The sequence below is a fragment of the Etheostoma spectabile genome, chromosome 12, assembly GCF_008692095.1.
Source record: "Etheostoma spectabile isolate EspeVRDwgs_2016 chromosome 12, UIUC_Espe_1.0, whole genome shotgun sequence".
Taxonomy (NCBI): Eukaryota; Metazoa; Chordata; class Actinopteri; order Perciformes; family Percidae; genus Etheostoma; species Etheostoma spectabile.
Window position 1 is genome coordinate 23,302,670 of NC_045744.1, and position 15,217 is coordinate 23,317,886.

The following is a 15,217-nucleotide window of genomic DNA, read 5'->3' on the forward strand; positions in this document are numbered from 1 at the left end:
AACAGACGTTTTGTGTGAGATGCATTCTGGGAACTGACCCTCAAACAGATCCAGACTTCACATTCACACGAAGATCTTTTTAGGAAAGAGACAGAAGAGTGAGAGCTGTAAAACAATCCTATCAACACCAGATGTGACTGACTGATGGAGGGAAGAAGGAAGGAAATTGTAAAAAAAAAAGTGCAATTTCAACATCAAAGCAGCTTTTTGCTCCAGATTTCCCTCAATGACACGATGAAACAATAACTTTTATGATAGAAAATTAACTTTTTATATTGTTTTGAAATGGCATCCCAACGCGGTTCCAGCGGTTTTTGAAACCTCTGTTTTTAATACTCTGAACACATTTCGGTCCCATGTTTGGATCATTCTTCTGTTTATTTAAACACTAGTTATTGTTTTTTTTTTTCCTTATTGAAGTGACGGTGGATAGACATGAAAGGAGGGGGGGGGGGGGGGGGGGGGAGGGATGACACAAGGTCGGACTCGAACCCGGGCCGCTGGACTCGGCCGACATGGGGCGCACACCCCTACTGGGTGAGTTTGGATCCTTCTTCTGAAGAGCATCTGACTCTAGGGCTGGGTTTAAAAAAAATAAAAAATAAAACGATTTCATTTGAAAGATTCAATATCGATTCATAAAAACCAGAATCAATCTCAAGCAAACATGACAGACATTTGATGGTTCCAGCTTCTTAAAATGTGAGAGTTTGCTGCTTTTTCTTGGCTTACATTATACACACGTTGTGTGTGTGTGTGTGTGTGTTGTGTGTGTGGTGTGTGTGTGTGTGTGTGGTGTGTGTGTGTGGACAGCTTGTTATCTGGGCTGATCACAGAGCTTAATATTCAGCCAGATTAGTTCAGGACAACCTGTCAGTCTGCAGTGTGTGTTGTGTGGTGTGTGGTGTGTGGGTGTGGTGTGTGTGTGGTGTGTGTGTGTGTGTGTGTGTGTGTATACGTGTGTCATTATCTCCAACTCTTACTTCCTCAAAGAGCCGTCTCAGATCGGATTGACTTTTTAGGTTACCTCTTAAGTGTGTTGTTGTTGTTGTTGTTTCACGTTGCGGTTGCCACAGTAACATCATTATGGGGATTCACCTCCTATCTGGGGACAACAGTCAACCAACTATTTCAGGACTAAGACTCTGCATTAGCTCTTATTACTGTGGAAGGGCGGGTCGATCCATGATAACGAGTCTACGGAGGGACTGATCCGACCCCGACCCGACCGCGCTGAATACAAGAACGACATTTTATTTATTTGATTAGGAAAATACACATAAATCACCATTTCTGTAAATGCACCATGCAAATGAGCTAATTTCAACTGTGGTCCTACCTAGCACGCATGTCTTCATGATGGAAACCTTTCTTCCTTTCAACCCAATGCAAATGCGGTGAGATCACACAGACTGTGGCCCAGAACCACCTGGATTTGAACCAACAACCTTCTTGCTGTAGGGCAGAGGTGCTAACCACTTAGCCACCGTGCTGCCTAAAGAAGTGTGACAAACCTTTAACGTAGGAACTCAATAAACAGGAAAGAGGGCGCCCGGAGAGCTCAGCTGGTAGAACGGGCGCCCATACAGTATATAGAGGTTAACTCCTCAACGCAGCAGGCCCGGGTTCAACTCCACCCCCCCCCCCCTCCCCCGTCTCTCTCTCTCTCCCCTTTCATGTCATCAGCTGTCCTGTCAATAAAGTCCTAAAAAATGCTCAAAAAATAATAAACAAGAGACAAGAGGTTGAGAGAAATCCACAAGTAACCAAGACAACCTGAGCGAGTATGAACCCAGCCGGCAACGTGAGCCTCTCTTCGTTACCACCGTTACGCCGGCAACGCCAGCCTCTCTCGTTACCACCGTTACGCCGGCAACGCCAGCCTCTCTCGTTACCACCGTTACGCCGGCTGCAGCGAAGTGGAACCACGCGGGGTAAACATCAGAGCTTAAAATAACTCCTGGAATGCACCGGAGGTATCTGATTTATTATTTTTCCCTTCACGTAACAAAGCTGCGATATATTCCTGCAGAGTGAGAGAGAGAGAGAGTGTGAGTGTGTGAGTGTGTGAGTGTGTGAGTGTGTGAGTGAGTGAGTGTGTGAGTGTGTGAGTGAGTGAGTGAGTGAGTGAGTGAGTGAGTGAGTGAGTAGAGTGAGTGAGTGAGTGAGTGAGTGTGTGTGTGTGTGGTGTGTGGCGCCGAAGGAGAGTTTCTGCTTTGGCATCACTCGGCTCTCCATGAAACTAAAACAAAAACGTCCGTTTCCACCTCCAGACCATGGAAGACCAAGGAAGACCAAGGAAGACCATGGAAGACCATGGAAGACCATGGAAGACCATGGAAGACCAAGGAAGACCAGGAAGACCAAAGACCAGGAAGACCAAGGAAGACCAGGAAGACCAGGAAGACCAAGGAGACCACGGAAGACCAGGAGACCACAGGAAGACCACGGAAGACCAAGGAAGACCAGGAAGACCATGGAAGACCATGGAAGACCAGGAAGACCATGGAAGACCATGGAAGACCAAGGAAGACCAAGGAAGACCAAGGAAGACCAAGGAAGACCAAGGAAGACCAAGAAAGACCAAGGAAGACCATGGAAGACCATGGAAGACCAAGGAAGACCATGGAAGACCAAGGAAGACCATGGAAGACCATGGAAGACCAAGGAAGACCACGGAAGACCAAGGAAGACCAAGGAAGACCAAGGAAGACCAAGGAAGACCACGGAAGACCACGGAAGACCACGGAAGACCAAGGAAGACCATGGAAGACCATGGAAGACCATGGAAGACCAAGGAAGACCAAGGAAGACCAAGGAAGACCAAGGAAGACCATAGAAGACCAAGGAAGACCATGGAAGACCAAGGAAGACCAAGGAAGACCAAGGAAGACCAAGGAAGACCATGGAAGACCAAGGAAGACCAGACAACGGGTCAGCGCCACAAGCCCTCCAAATGGAAAGAAGTGCACCTGCTAGGATTAATCAAATATCTGTTAGAGCCCGACTGATAAAGGATTTTTAAGGCCGATACCGATATGAGTATTTGGTTATTTATAAATCTGATCTGCTGGGGCGGCCTACAGCTCGCTCTATGCTCCATGCGGAGTCCTGCAGCGGTCTGGGTTCTAATCCAGCCTGAGGCCCTTTGCTGGGTGTCATCCCCCATCTATCTCCCCCTTTCACAACTGTCTCTCTATCTAATAAAAGGAGAAAAAAAATAATAATAATGATCCTAAAAAGAAATCTGATATGCCGATAAATCGGCCGAAAAAGAAATCCAGAAATGTGTAACAAGACATAAACAGATTTCCCTAACATTAGTTATTTGGTAGTTATTTATGAGTTCTCACTCTCACAACAGAACAGAGGAACATCAAAATTTATTAAAGTGCTGATAAATAAAATGTATAAAAACACAAACTACCAACCAACTACTAACCAACATCTTAGTTATTAAAGGTCATCACGATAACATGGGATCTCACAAAGTGCTGTCCACACCAACACACACACCACACACACACACACACACACACACACACACACACACACACACACACACACACACACCACACACACACCCACACACACACACACACACAGCCCCTGAGATCAACGTTAGTCTGGGGGTCTGGGGGTCTCTAGTCCTCGGGGCTCACTTTGGGACTGGCCTCGTGTAGTTTTGTTGGAATCATCTCTCCACTAATCAACAAAAACAACTTTTCAAATAACAACATTGCTGCTTTTTGGTTTGGTATCATTGTAAACTGAATGTTTGGGCTTTGCAATTTTTTTGCGAAAGAAATTATGTAACATTGGTTTCTGGACCGTTGTATTTGGCGTCGTTTACAGTCGGTGGAGCAAGTTAAAGATGGAGAATCAATGACTTCACTGAAAATAGATCAATAACGAAATGAACCAATGGCTGCAGCCCTCATCACAACATTCTTGTAGAGTTTTTGTAATTTTGTTGGGTGCAAGAAAGTGTTTTACAACATTGTGGATTCAAGGTTTTCTGAACAAAACTTGTCAAAAGATGGAGCAAAATCCGACCTTTTGCAAGTTGGGGGATTGGGGGGGGGGGGAGGGCACATGACAACACACACACACACACACAGTAGGGAAGGCAAGGACACGTCTCCGTTCTGAGCTGAGGGAGACACGCCGCAGTGTTTACCATTGCACATTATTTTAAATGACACAAAACAAAGCTGTAGTGACACCTGACTGTTGACAATGTCCTCCCCCCCCCCCCCCCCCCCCCCCCGGTGGAGGACTGCAAGATGCGCGGAGATCACAAATTAGGTCAAAGTCTGCGGGGGAAAGTGTCGCTGCCGGCGAGCATTTACAGCGTCGGCTCAGCATGTAAATAATGCACTGGGGCGTCTGACCCCATTTTCCCCAGATGCACTGTTTACATTGAAACACATTGGAGAAAAAAAAGGAATGTGTCACCCCCCCCCCCCCACGACCACCCCCCCCCCCCCCACGACCACCCCCTCCACCCCCACCCTCCTCCCCCCATCTTATTGCTCTCTCAGCTACAGATGCAGATTCCTGAAAGCTGCATCTGCACCAGCAAGCAGTGGAAACATGTGCATTTGCAGTCAGCTGTTAAAATCTCTCTCTCTCTCTCGCCCTCTCTCTCCCCCTCTCTCTCTCGCCCCTCTCCTCTCTTTCCTTTCTCCATACATGGCTGAGCTCCGCGAAAGCCTCCCCACACTCCTTGAGAAACGGGGAAAACACTGCTGAAATATGACACCATGATACTCTCCAGGCTGAGAGTGAGTCTGCAGCAACGTGACATATCAATCTGAAACAGAAGAGGAGGAAGAGGAGGAAGAGGAGGAGGAGGAGGGGGGGGCTAATGAGAAAATCAATACCAAAGGCTGCATTTCAGTATCTTGCAAAAAAGAAAAGCCAACGTGTGTTCTTGTGTTATGGAAAGAAGCTGGAATATAATGGGAATCATTCATCCCTGCCAAGAGCTGCCTGGCTGCATTGTGTCATGTGAAAAGTGTGTGTGTCTGGCAACAGCTGCACACCGTGTGTGTGTGTGTGTGTGTGTGTGTATGTGTATGTGTATGTGTATGTGTATGGTGTGTGTGTGTGTGTGTGTGTGTGTGTGTGTGTGTGTGTGTGTGTGCACATAATCTAAGCAGCATGCCCAAGCTCTGCTCAACGGGGTTTTCCAACATGACAGTGAAGAACAAACCTCTACGACAACAACTTCTTACAGTGACAACCCCCAAAAAAGATGAATTACAGCCTACATTCCTGTGAGGGTCCCACTGGGACCCACATGACGTCCCACTGGGACCCACATGACGCCCCTCTGGGGCCCACATGACGCCCCTCTGGGACCCACATGACGCCCCACTGGTGCCCACATGACGCCCCTCTGGGACCCACATGACGCCCCTCTGGTGCCCACATGACGCCCCTCTGGGCCCACATGACGCCCCTCTGGGGCCCACATGACGCCCCTCTGGTGCCCACATGACGCCCCTCTGGGACCCACAGACGCCCCTCTGGTCCCACATGACGCCCCTCTGGTCCCCCACATGACGCCCCCCCTTTCCCACATGACGCCCCTCTGGGACCCACATGAACGCCCCTCTGGGCCCACATGACGCCCCTCTGTGCCCACATGACGCCCCCCTCTTTGGCCCACATGACGCCCCTCGGGGCCCCATTACGCCCCTCGGGGACCCACATGACCCCCTCTGGGACCCACATGACGCCCCTCTGGGCCACATGACGCCCCTCTGTGCCCACATGACGCCCCTCTGACCCACATGACGCCCCTCTGGGCCCACTTTGACGCCCCTCTGGGCCCACATGACGCCCCTCTGGTGCCCACATGACGCCCCTCTGGGACCCACATGACCCCCTCTGGTGCCCACATGCGCCCCTCTGGGCCCACATGACCCCCTCGGGGACCCACATGACGCCCCTCTGGGACCCACATGACGCCCCTCGGGGCCCACAGAACGCCCCTCTGGCCCCCATGACGCCCCTCTGGGGCCCCATGACCCCCTCTGTGCCCACATGACGCCCCTCGGGACCCCCCATACGCCCCTCGGCCCACATGACGCCCCTCTGGTGCCCACATGACGCCCCTTTGGGACCCACATGACCCCTTCTGGTGCCCACATGACGCCCCTCTGGGACCCACATGACCCCCTCTGGTGCCCCATGACGCCCCTCTGGTGCCCACATGACGCCCCTCTGGGCCCACATGACGCCCCCTGGGACCCACATGACGCCCCTCTGGGCCCACATGACGCCCCTCTGGTTGCTCGTAGGGACTTGAAAGTCTACTTTAGGGTGATGTTTATGGGCCGTGATGGTGAAGAAGGCTGTCTCCATCCCTCTCTCCCCTTTCATGTCTTCAGCTGTCTTGTATAAATAAAAGGCCTAAAATGCCCGAAAATATCTTTAAAAAAAAAAAAGGAAAAGATAAATTGGTTTATGGACACTTCTACTCACTTTTTTATGAATGAATTGGGAAAAATATATTATCATAAATCAAGAGCTGCAGGCCTCATCATAGAGTTCTTGTAGAGTTTTGTAGTTTTGTTGGAAATATCTGTCCACTAATCAACAAAAACAACTTTCTAAACCACTACAGTGCTGCTTTTTGGTTTGGTATCATCGAAACCTAAATGTTTGGGGGTTTAAAAAAAACGCACCATTGTAATTCGCATCATCGCCAAAAGGTATGGTGGTGGACTGGTGGCTAGAGAGGTGCCAGTTCACCTCCTGGGCACTGCCAAGGTGCTCTTGAGCAAGGCACTGAACCGAATCTCAGAATATCTCCGTTTAGTGCATGTATAGGTACTGAGCACGTGTGTGTGTAATTCAGGCCTGTGTGTAATGTGTGTAATAACAACAGAGTGTAGACTGTAATTTCCCTTTCTAGGATTAATAAAATGTACTTTATTTACAGTCGGTGGAGCAGTTTAAAGATGGAGAATCAATGACTTCACTGAAAATAGATCAATAATGAAATGAACCAATGGCTGCAGCCCTCATCACAACATTCTTGTAGAGTTTTTGTAATTTTGCTGGGTGCAGGAAAGTGGACTTTAGGGTGGTATTTATCCACTGTGATGGACAGATGGCTGATCTTCTGTTTTATAACATTGTAAACTGAATGTTTTGGGTTAAAAAAAAAAAGCAATGTTAAGGTGTTAATTTATTACATTATGAGAATGAGCTCTAGACACTAATTTAATAGCTGCATCCCGCATAATATCATTGCTACTTCCTGTAGAGTTTTGTAGTTGTGTTGGGTGCATAGCCTAAATACTTAATATTAATATTGTGATTTTTTTTTTAATATTGTACTGGTATTTTTCATAATGTTCACATGATAGGCTACCTGGTGCTAAGTACGGACTCTTGTGTTGTTTTTGTAGTAATTCTATGATATTTCTGTGCACTTTTTGGACATTTATATCTCTATTTAGACATAATATATACATATATATATGTGTATACAACACCAGTAGATTAGACAATAATCTTCTTTGTCACATCAGAGGAATATTTCAGGAATAGTATAGTCCTTCCAAAGCAAGTCAAGTCTGGTCCCACTTCACCATTTCACTGTCACAACACCACATCCCCTGCATCCATAACACAGCCAGAAAAACCCAAAACCATATGGAAATATGGACCTGAAGTTGTGGCAGGAGCTCAACCCCCCCCCACCGCAGCTCAAACTCTGAACCGGTTCGTCCTCTCAGCAGAGACCGACCAGCAGCGACACAACCCCCCCCCCGGAGCTGCAGCAGCAGAGCCCCGGGCACAAGTACTCACCCTCGGATAACTCCAGCTCCAGCTCGGCCAGTCTGGCCCGCACCTCCGCAGGAAGCGGCACCGGGTCCCGGTCCGCCATTCCGCCGTGACAAACCGACTTAAATCTCGGTTTTCCCCCCGTGTCTTTCTGCCTCTTGTCTCCGTCCAGGCTTCTCCACAAACCCCCCCAAAATATCCAAAGTCGGTCGGACTGAGCCTCTGCGTGTCGCTCTCTGTGCGGCAGCAGCGCTGTTAGCTCTCCGCACGCACGCACACACACACGCACACACACCAGCGTTAAACTGGAAAGAAAAAAAAAGCATGGCTGCTCAGCTTCCGGTGCTTTTTCTTGAAAGAATAAAAGCCGAATTGGCACACGCGATATATTTACTTTCCTTCTTAATCTCATGTAGTTGTCATGTTTTAAGAGTCTGCTAAAATAAAAATAAAAAGTAGTTTTTTATGAAAAAACTTAAAAAAAAAAAAATAGCCCAAATTCATTATATTGATTTGACATTGCATTAAAGACGTTTTTGTTTATAATTTATTTTGAGAAAGTTGACTTTTTTGGTATGTATATTATATTTGTATAATTGTATCGATCTTTCATTATGAACTACAGTTTAAAAAAAATAAACATATGACAAATATCTGTCAAATATCAAATTATTTCTACAAAAAGAGTCTACAGACCAAACAGGACACACAAGGTGTCTTCAGAAAGTTAAACAGAAAAAAAGCAGACTAAAATACACTGATTACAATTTTAAACACATTAAACAATCCTTTTTTTTTTTTTTTTTTTTTTGATCAATGAACTGCTCTTTTGGGCTTTTGTTTTGAAGGGTATCCTCATCCGTCATCCTGTGTGACGCGTGTTGATTACAGGTGACTTCATGCAGCTCGCAGGTAGATCATTAAACTGTGTCGGGGACTCTGGACAGATTAAAAGCAGCAATTAATGAACACACGCCATTTTAATTTACTGCTAAGAACAAGATGTTGTTTTCGGTTTGAAAGGGATTTTTTTTTAATAATCTTAAAATAACCGTCAGAGGGCGCCGTCTATCTATCTATCTATCTATCTATCTATCTATCTATCTATCTATCTATCCAGATAAACCACACATTCATACGTAACAACAACGTTATTAAATTCCAAAACATCAAACCAGAGAGAAGCGATATTGGCTTTGTAATTAATGTTTTAATTAGAGCAGAAAATCAGCCCACGAATCAAGTCATTAAAACCTCCTGAGAACAGATTAAGGACGTTCATGAAAGGTTTCATTTGAAGCATTTTCTAAATTTGGACACACACACACACCACACACACAACACACAACACCACAACACCAACACCCCACCAAAAAAACACACCACACACACACAAAACACAGTTATAAAATTTAAGACTATTTATTGAAAAAGTTGCAAGGAATTGGTGCGTGGGTCTAAAAAAAAAAGAAAACATTAATGAACTATTATATATATAAATATATATAAAATATAATTCTTATACACATATTAAAATTTTATACATATTAAAACACATTATATAATTACACAACCCATATATTAAAACTAAATATTAACCATTTATATTAAAATACCCATATAAAATTATCATAAATATATAAAAATATATTAATTATAATATATAAATAAAATATATATTAATTTTAAAAATATGTATATATAAATATATATATAAAAACATTTTAAAAAAATATTAATTATAAATAAAATATACACATAATTTTATAAACATATATACCAAAAAAATATATATTCAAAACAATATATAATAATTATCACAAATTTTAAAATATATAATCAAATAAATTATTTTAAAATTAATAATTATAATTCTTTTATATAATTATAATAACAATATTATATATAAAATATAACATATATATAAAATATATATAAAAAAATAATATAAAAATATAAAAATATATATTTAAAAACACATATATATATATTAAACCAATATAATATAACAATATATTTTATATAAAACATAATATTATACACATAATTATATATTATATATATACAAATATATTAAATATAATAAATATATATATACATACACATATATAATATAATTTTTAATACACCCTATTATATATATAAAACACTTATAATATAAATTACAATTATAATTAAAATTAAAATTATAATAAAATATAAAAAAATATTTTAATAATATATACCTAATTTATAAACATAATATATATTAATTAATTATAACATATAAAACATAAATATAATTATATTAAAATTATATATATTATTATACACATATATACACATTTATTATATTTATTACTATACAATATATTATATTCAACACAAAATATATATAAAATACACAAATATATTATATATTACAAAAATATATTATAGAACACAAATATAAATATTATACACACATAATAATTATATATATATTATACACACATTATATTATAATATTATAATAAAACACAATAATATATTTTATTACCACATAAATACACAAATAAATATAATCACATTATAATATTTAAAAACCCATATATATATATTTCACCATATATATTTTTACCCCCACAAAATATAATATTATATTAATTATAATATAATTTCACACAAAATTATATAAACATATATTTAAAATATATATATTATATAATACACAATATATATATATACCAAAAAATTTAATTATATATATACACAATAATATATATATATAATATACACAATATATATAATACACACATATAAAATAAATATATATTATATTATATAAACACATTTAAATAATCATATATACATATTAAAATAATTATAACATATATATATATTTTATAATATTTATAATATTATATACAAAAAATTTTTTAACAAAAATTTTAACAATTAAAATTTATCACATACAATATAAAATTATATATATATCACTATATCATAATTAAACTATATTATTAAATCATTACACAAAACATATATTACTACACAAAATATAATATATAAAAATAAAAATAAATTATTTCACATATTATTAATACACATAAAATTTTTATTTCACAATATATAAAACCCAAATATATATCCCTATACACAATTATATAATCACATTATAATAACAATATATAAAATTTCAATATAATATAATACACAAATAATATTTAAAATATATATTACAACCATATATATATAATACAATATTATTAAAAATAATATATTATATAATAAATATAATATAAATATATTAAAATACACATATATATATACAATATATAAAATAACAAAATTTTATACATAATTAACCCTAAATACTATACACATATTAAATATAAAAAAAATATAACATTACACAATAATAATTTAAAATATATAATTACACCACAAATCTATAATATGTATAGAAATATATTATTCTATTTTTTTCTTAAATAAAAATATTAAAATAGATATATAATTTTATATTATATATCTTATCAATATAGTATTAAACTTAATACTATAATATAATTATAATAAAATTTATATATAGAAAAGATAATAAGACAAAGTCCACAGGGTTCCCCCGGTGGAGTGAGTGGATTCAAAGGTCTGGACCATCGAGCTAGAACTTTCTATCGGGGACCGGAGTCAAGACCGACTTAATCCAGTCCACGTCAAGTCCAGGTGTCCTCATCATCTCTTTCATATCATCCCCTCCTCCCCCCTCCCCCTCAGACAGTGCAGATGAAGAAGCAGTGTCCGTGGGAACACGCTGCCATCTTGTGGCGGTTCCCCCTCATTGGGAAACAGCTGACACCGGAAACTCAAGTCACACATTCAAATAAAAAATAAATCAGTAGTAATATAAAACTGTTAGTCCTGAATTATTTTATTTATAAACGCATGATTAAGGGTTTCAGTCTACAGGCTAGAAGGTCTGCATAAATTAGGGCGTGGTCACTTTGATTGACATGTGCCTGTGAGAGAGAGAGAGAGCGAGAGAGCGAGAGAGAGAGAGAGGAGAGAGCGGGAGAGAGGAGAGGAGAGAGGAGAGGAGAGAGGAGAGAGAGAGGGAGAGAGAGAGAAGAGCAGAGAGCGAGAGAGAGAGAGGGGGAGAGAGAGCGAGAGGAGGAGGATGAGGGAGGAGGGAGAGGAAAAGAGAGAGGGTAGAAGGAGGACAGCAGATAGAGGAGAGAGGGGAGAGAGGAGAAGAGCGAGAGAGAGAGAGACAGAGAACGGAGAGCGAGAGAGGAGAGAGAGAAGGGAGAAGGGAGAGAGCTAGAAGGAGCAGTAGACGGAGAGAGGAGAGTAGAGAGAGAGGAGAGAAGAGGAGAGCGACGAGAGAAGAGGGAGAGAGAGGAGAGAGAGAGACAGAGAGAGAGGAGGATGATAGAGAGGAGAGTAGAGACGAGGAGAGAGTAGCAGGGACGGGCGGAGGAGGAGAGGGAGAGGTAGAACGAGAGAGGGACGAGAGGGAGAGAGGGAGAGCGAGAGAAGCGATAGAGCGGAGAGGAGAGAGGAGAGCAGAGCGAGTAGCGAGCGAGCTGAGCGAGCGAGAGAAGGGAGAGATGCGCAGAGGCGAGGAGGATGGGAGAGAGAGAGAACAGAGAGATGAGAGGGAGGTGTAGAAGAGCGAGAGCAGAGAGAAGGGGCCGTCCTAGGATCAGACCTGTAGGGGGGCTCAGCCCCTATGAGGGTGTGACGGGTACAGGGCCTTGCAAAAGGATCAAAACAAGGAGGGACTTGAGCACCCCCCCCCCCCCCCCCCCTCTCCGACACTACAGCTGTTTTGTAACTGTGGTTTTGGCTTTCGGACAAACTTCAAGCAAATATGCAAATATGGCTCGCTGTATATCTGACTGAACTAAGAAAGTCTTCCTCCAGTTCTTTGGGTTAGTGAAATCCTAAAATAGTTGTAAATGTCTGAGAGAGTTACTAGCACGTTGGACAGGAGCCTCATACGTTAAACTGGCTCGCGCCCGAATCTGCAGGGTTGTCGAAATTGAAAATCAACCCTTTTGTTGACACTTTTTAACTTTTTCTTATGTTTTTGTCCCTTTTTTCAACACATTTGACTTTTTAAAAGTTGCCAAATTTTCCCACTGACAAGACAAAGTGATCTGGGGTTTTGGGGGGGGGGGGGGGGGGGGGGGGGGGGTTTTTTATATGCAAATGTTGACAAAAGAATCAAGGGACATGAGAAAAGACAAAAATTGTTGCGATTAATTAACTATGACATTAATGCAATCCATCGGGGTTTAATATTTTAATTGTTTGACAGCACTAAAAAAAAAAAAAAAAAAAATCAACAAATGGTCAAGAGAGAAAATCCATTTAAAGATTAAAAAAAAAAAAAACAAAAAGATGCACAAGCCAAAATAAAAAGACGCGGCTCCTCAACAGTCCTAAATCTTTTATTTTTCAGTAAGCTACATTTTTTTTTTTCTTCTCTCCCCTCTCTCTCCCCTCTCTCTCTCTCCTCCAAATTACAGTTTTACATCATGACACAGAGTAACTTAAATTATCTAAGCCACACGTACGCTTGATTCCAGTCTCGATGGAAGATAGAACCCCCCCCCCCACACACACACACACACACAAATAATTAAAAAGTAAAAAAGAAATAGAACAAAACCAAAAAAAAAAGCCCGCCGTTCCACATGTGTTAAAGGTGTCAGACAACAGAAGTCGTCGATTGTCCACAGCTGTTACAGAAGTTAAAAGTGTTAATGAGTTTAAACCACAGTGAGTTCTGATAAGAGACATCCAGTCTTGTTCCAGTCAGCTTGGTGTTGCATTCGTTATTATATCTTATTATCTTTGAGAAATCAAAAAAAAAAAAAAAAAAACCACTTTTTTTTTTTTTAAACGCAAGATGCAACCCTCGAGGAAGAAAACAAAATGGCACTGTTTAAAAAAAAAAAAAAAAATGTAAAAATTAAAATTAAAAAAATCAAGAGACGAGCTGAGACTGATATGAGGCTCCGCATAGAAGTCCATTAAAAAAAAAAAAAAAAAAAAGCTCAAGAACACCAAGATGTTGGTGCGTTTAGGTTAATGCCGGCTGTCTTTCCCCGCCAAAATAAAAGCTCCCTTTGAAAACGGTACGGTACAGTCCGAGGTACCTGCACTTTGCATCGGTCTGGGTTTCTGGGTGGTACGGTCCACACATGCACACATTCACAGTTCAGGGATGCCCAGTTTTTGGATAATAATAGCGTGTGTTTTTCATACAAAAGTCTGCGTTCGACACCGTGTCGACACGCCGTCGACCGCAGTCGTCCAACGCTGCACGAAATCCGCTCCTACGGTCAGTGCTGTTACATTGAAAATCTCTCCAGATGTGGAAAAGAAAAAAAAGAAAAAAAAGTCTTTGATGGATCCCAGAAATTATACAAAAAAAAAAAAAAAAAAAAAAAGCCAATAGATGTCAAGCGCTCAGCGATGTACAGGTTCAACTTGCCCCGTGAAGACAAAACAACAGCTGTAGTATGGCACAGTTACTGGTTTTCTTTGCCACGTCACAATGCAGTCCAGATGTTTGATTGGAGGTGTTTAAACAGACATCGGGATGTGCACACGTTACTGCATGTGCCAGAAAATTAAGTCCCCTCTAAAACATGTGTATATATTAAGAAAAACTTTAAAAAAAAAAACTCCAGTTGAGCCTCTGCTTCGGTTCCCAACACCCCTCAAAAAAAAACAACAAAAAAATATTTACATTTATTTCTCAGGAAAGGAAGTCATGAAAGCGGAAGGAACATGAACAATAAACCTCAAATGGATAAATCTGAAAAAAAAAAAAAAGAAACCTGACACAGAGCAGGGTCTCCACGGCTGAGTGGATGTCTCGCGTGGTACCGGAGTGGGGAACTTTTAGCTAAACCTGCAGACAGCTTCGACATTTCACCTAATTTCCCAAAAAGTGTCTTAACAAATGACGACCCCCCCCCCCCCACCCTGGGAAAAAAGGTAGAGACCTGACACAGAGCAGCGTCTCCACGACGTTTTTTTTTTGCTGAGTGGATGTCTCGCGTGGTACCGGAGTGGGGAACTTTTAGCTAAACCTGCAGACAGCTTTGACATTTCACCTAATTTCCCAAAAAGTGTCTTAACAAATGACGACCCCCCCCCCCCCCCCCCCCACACCTGGAAAAAAGGTAGAGACCTGACACAGAGCAGGGTCTCCAACGGCTGAGTGGATGTCTCGCGTGGTACCGGAGTGGGGAACTTTTAGCTAAACCTGCAACAGCTTCGACATTTCACTTAATTTCCCAAAAAGTGTCTTAACAAATGAAAAAACCCGTCCAATTAGGGGGTTAGGGCCCAAAAAATGTGTCATCAACATTGCAGGTGGCTCCCAAACAACCTAAAATCCCACGTGGAGTGCTCTGTGCAGAGCAAGCCG

The 15,217-nt window shown here is 41.1% G+C and overlaps 1 protein-coding gene across 1 annotated transcript in view; it reads right to left on the reverse strand.

Moving 5' to 3' along the window:
• LOC116699670 (disco-interacting protein 2 homolog C) overlaps window positions 1-8,079 on the reverse strand; it is a 235,373-nt gene extending 227,294 nt beyond the window's left edge. The window contains 1 exon segment of the mRNA XM_032532380.1: window positions 7,831-8,079. Within this exon segment, the coding sequence (XP_032388271.1) occupies window positions 7,831-7,909 (79 nt within the window). The 5' untranslated portion in view covers window positions 7,910-8,079.
• Window positions 8,080-15,217: the final 7,138 nt, after the last annotated feature.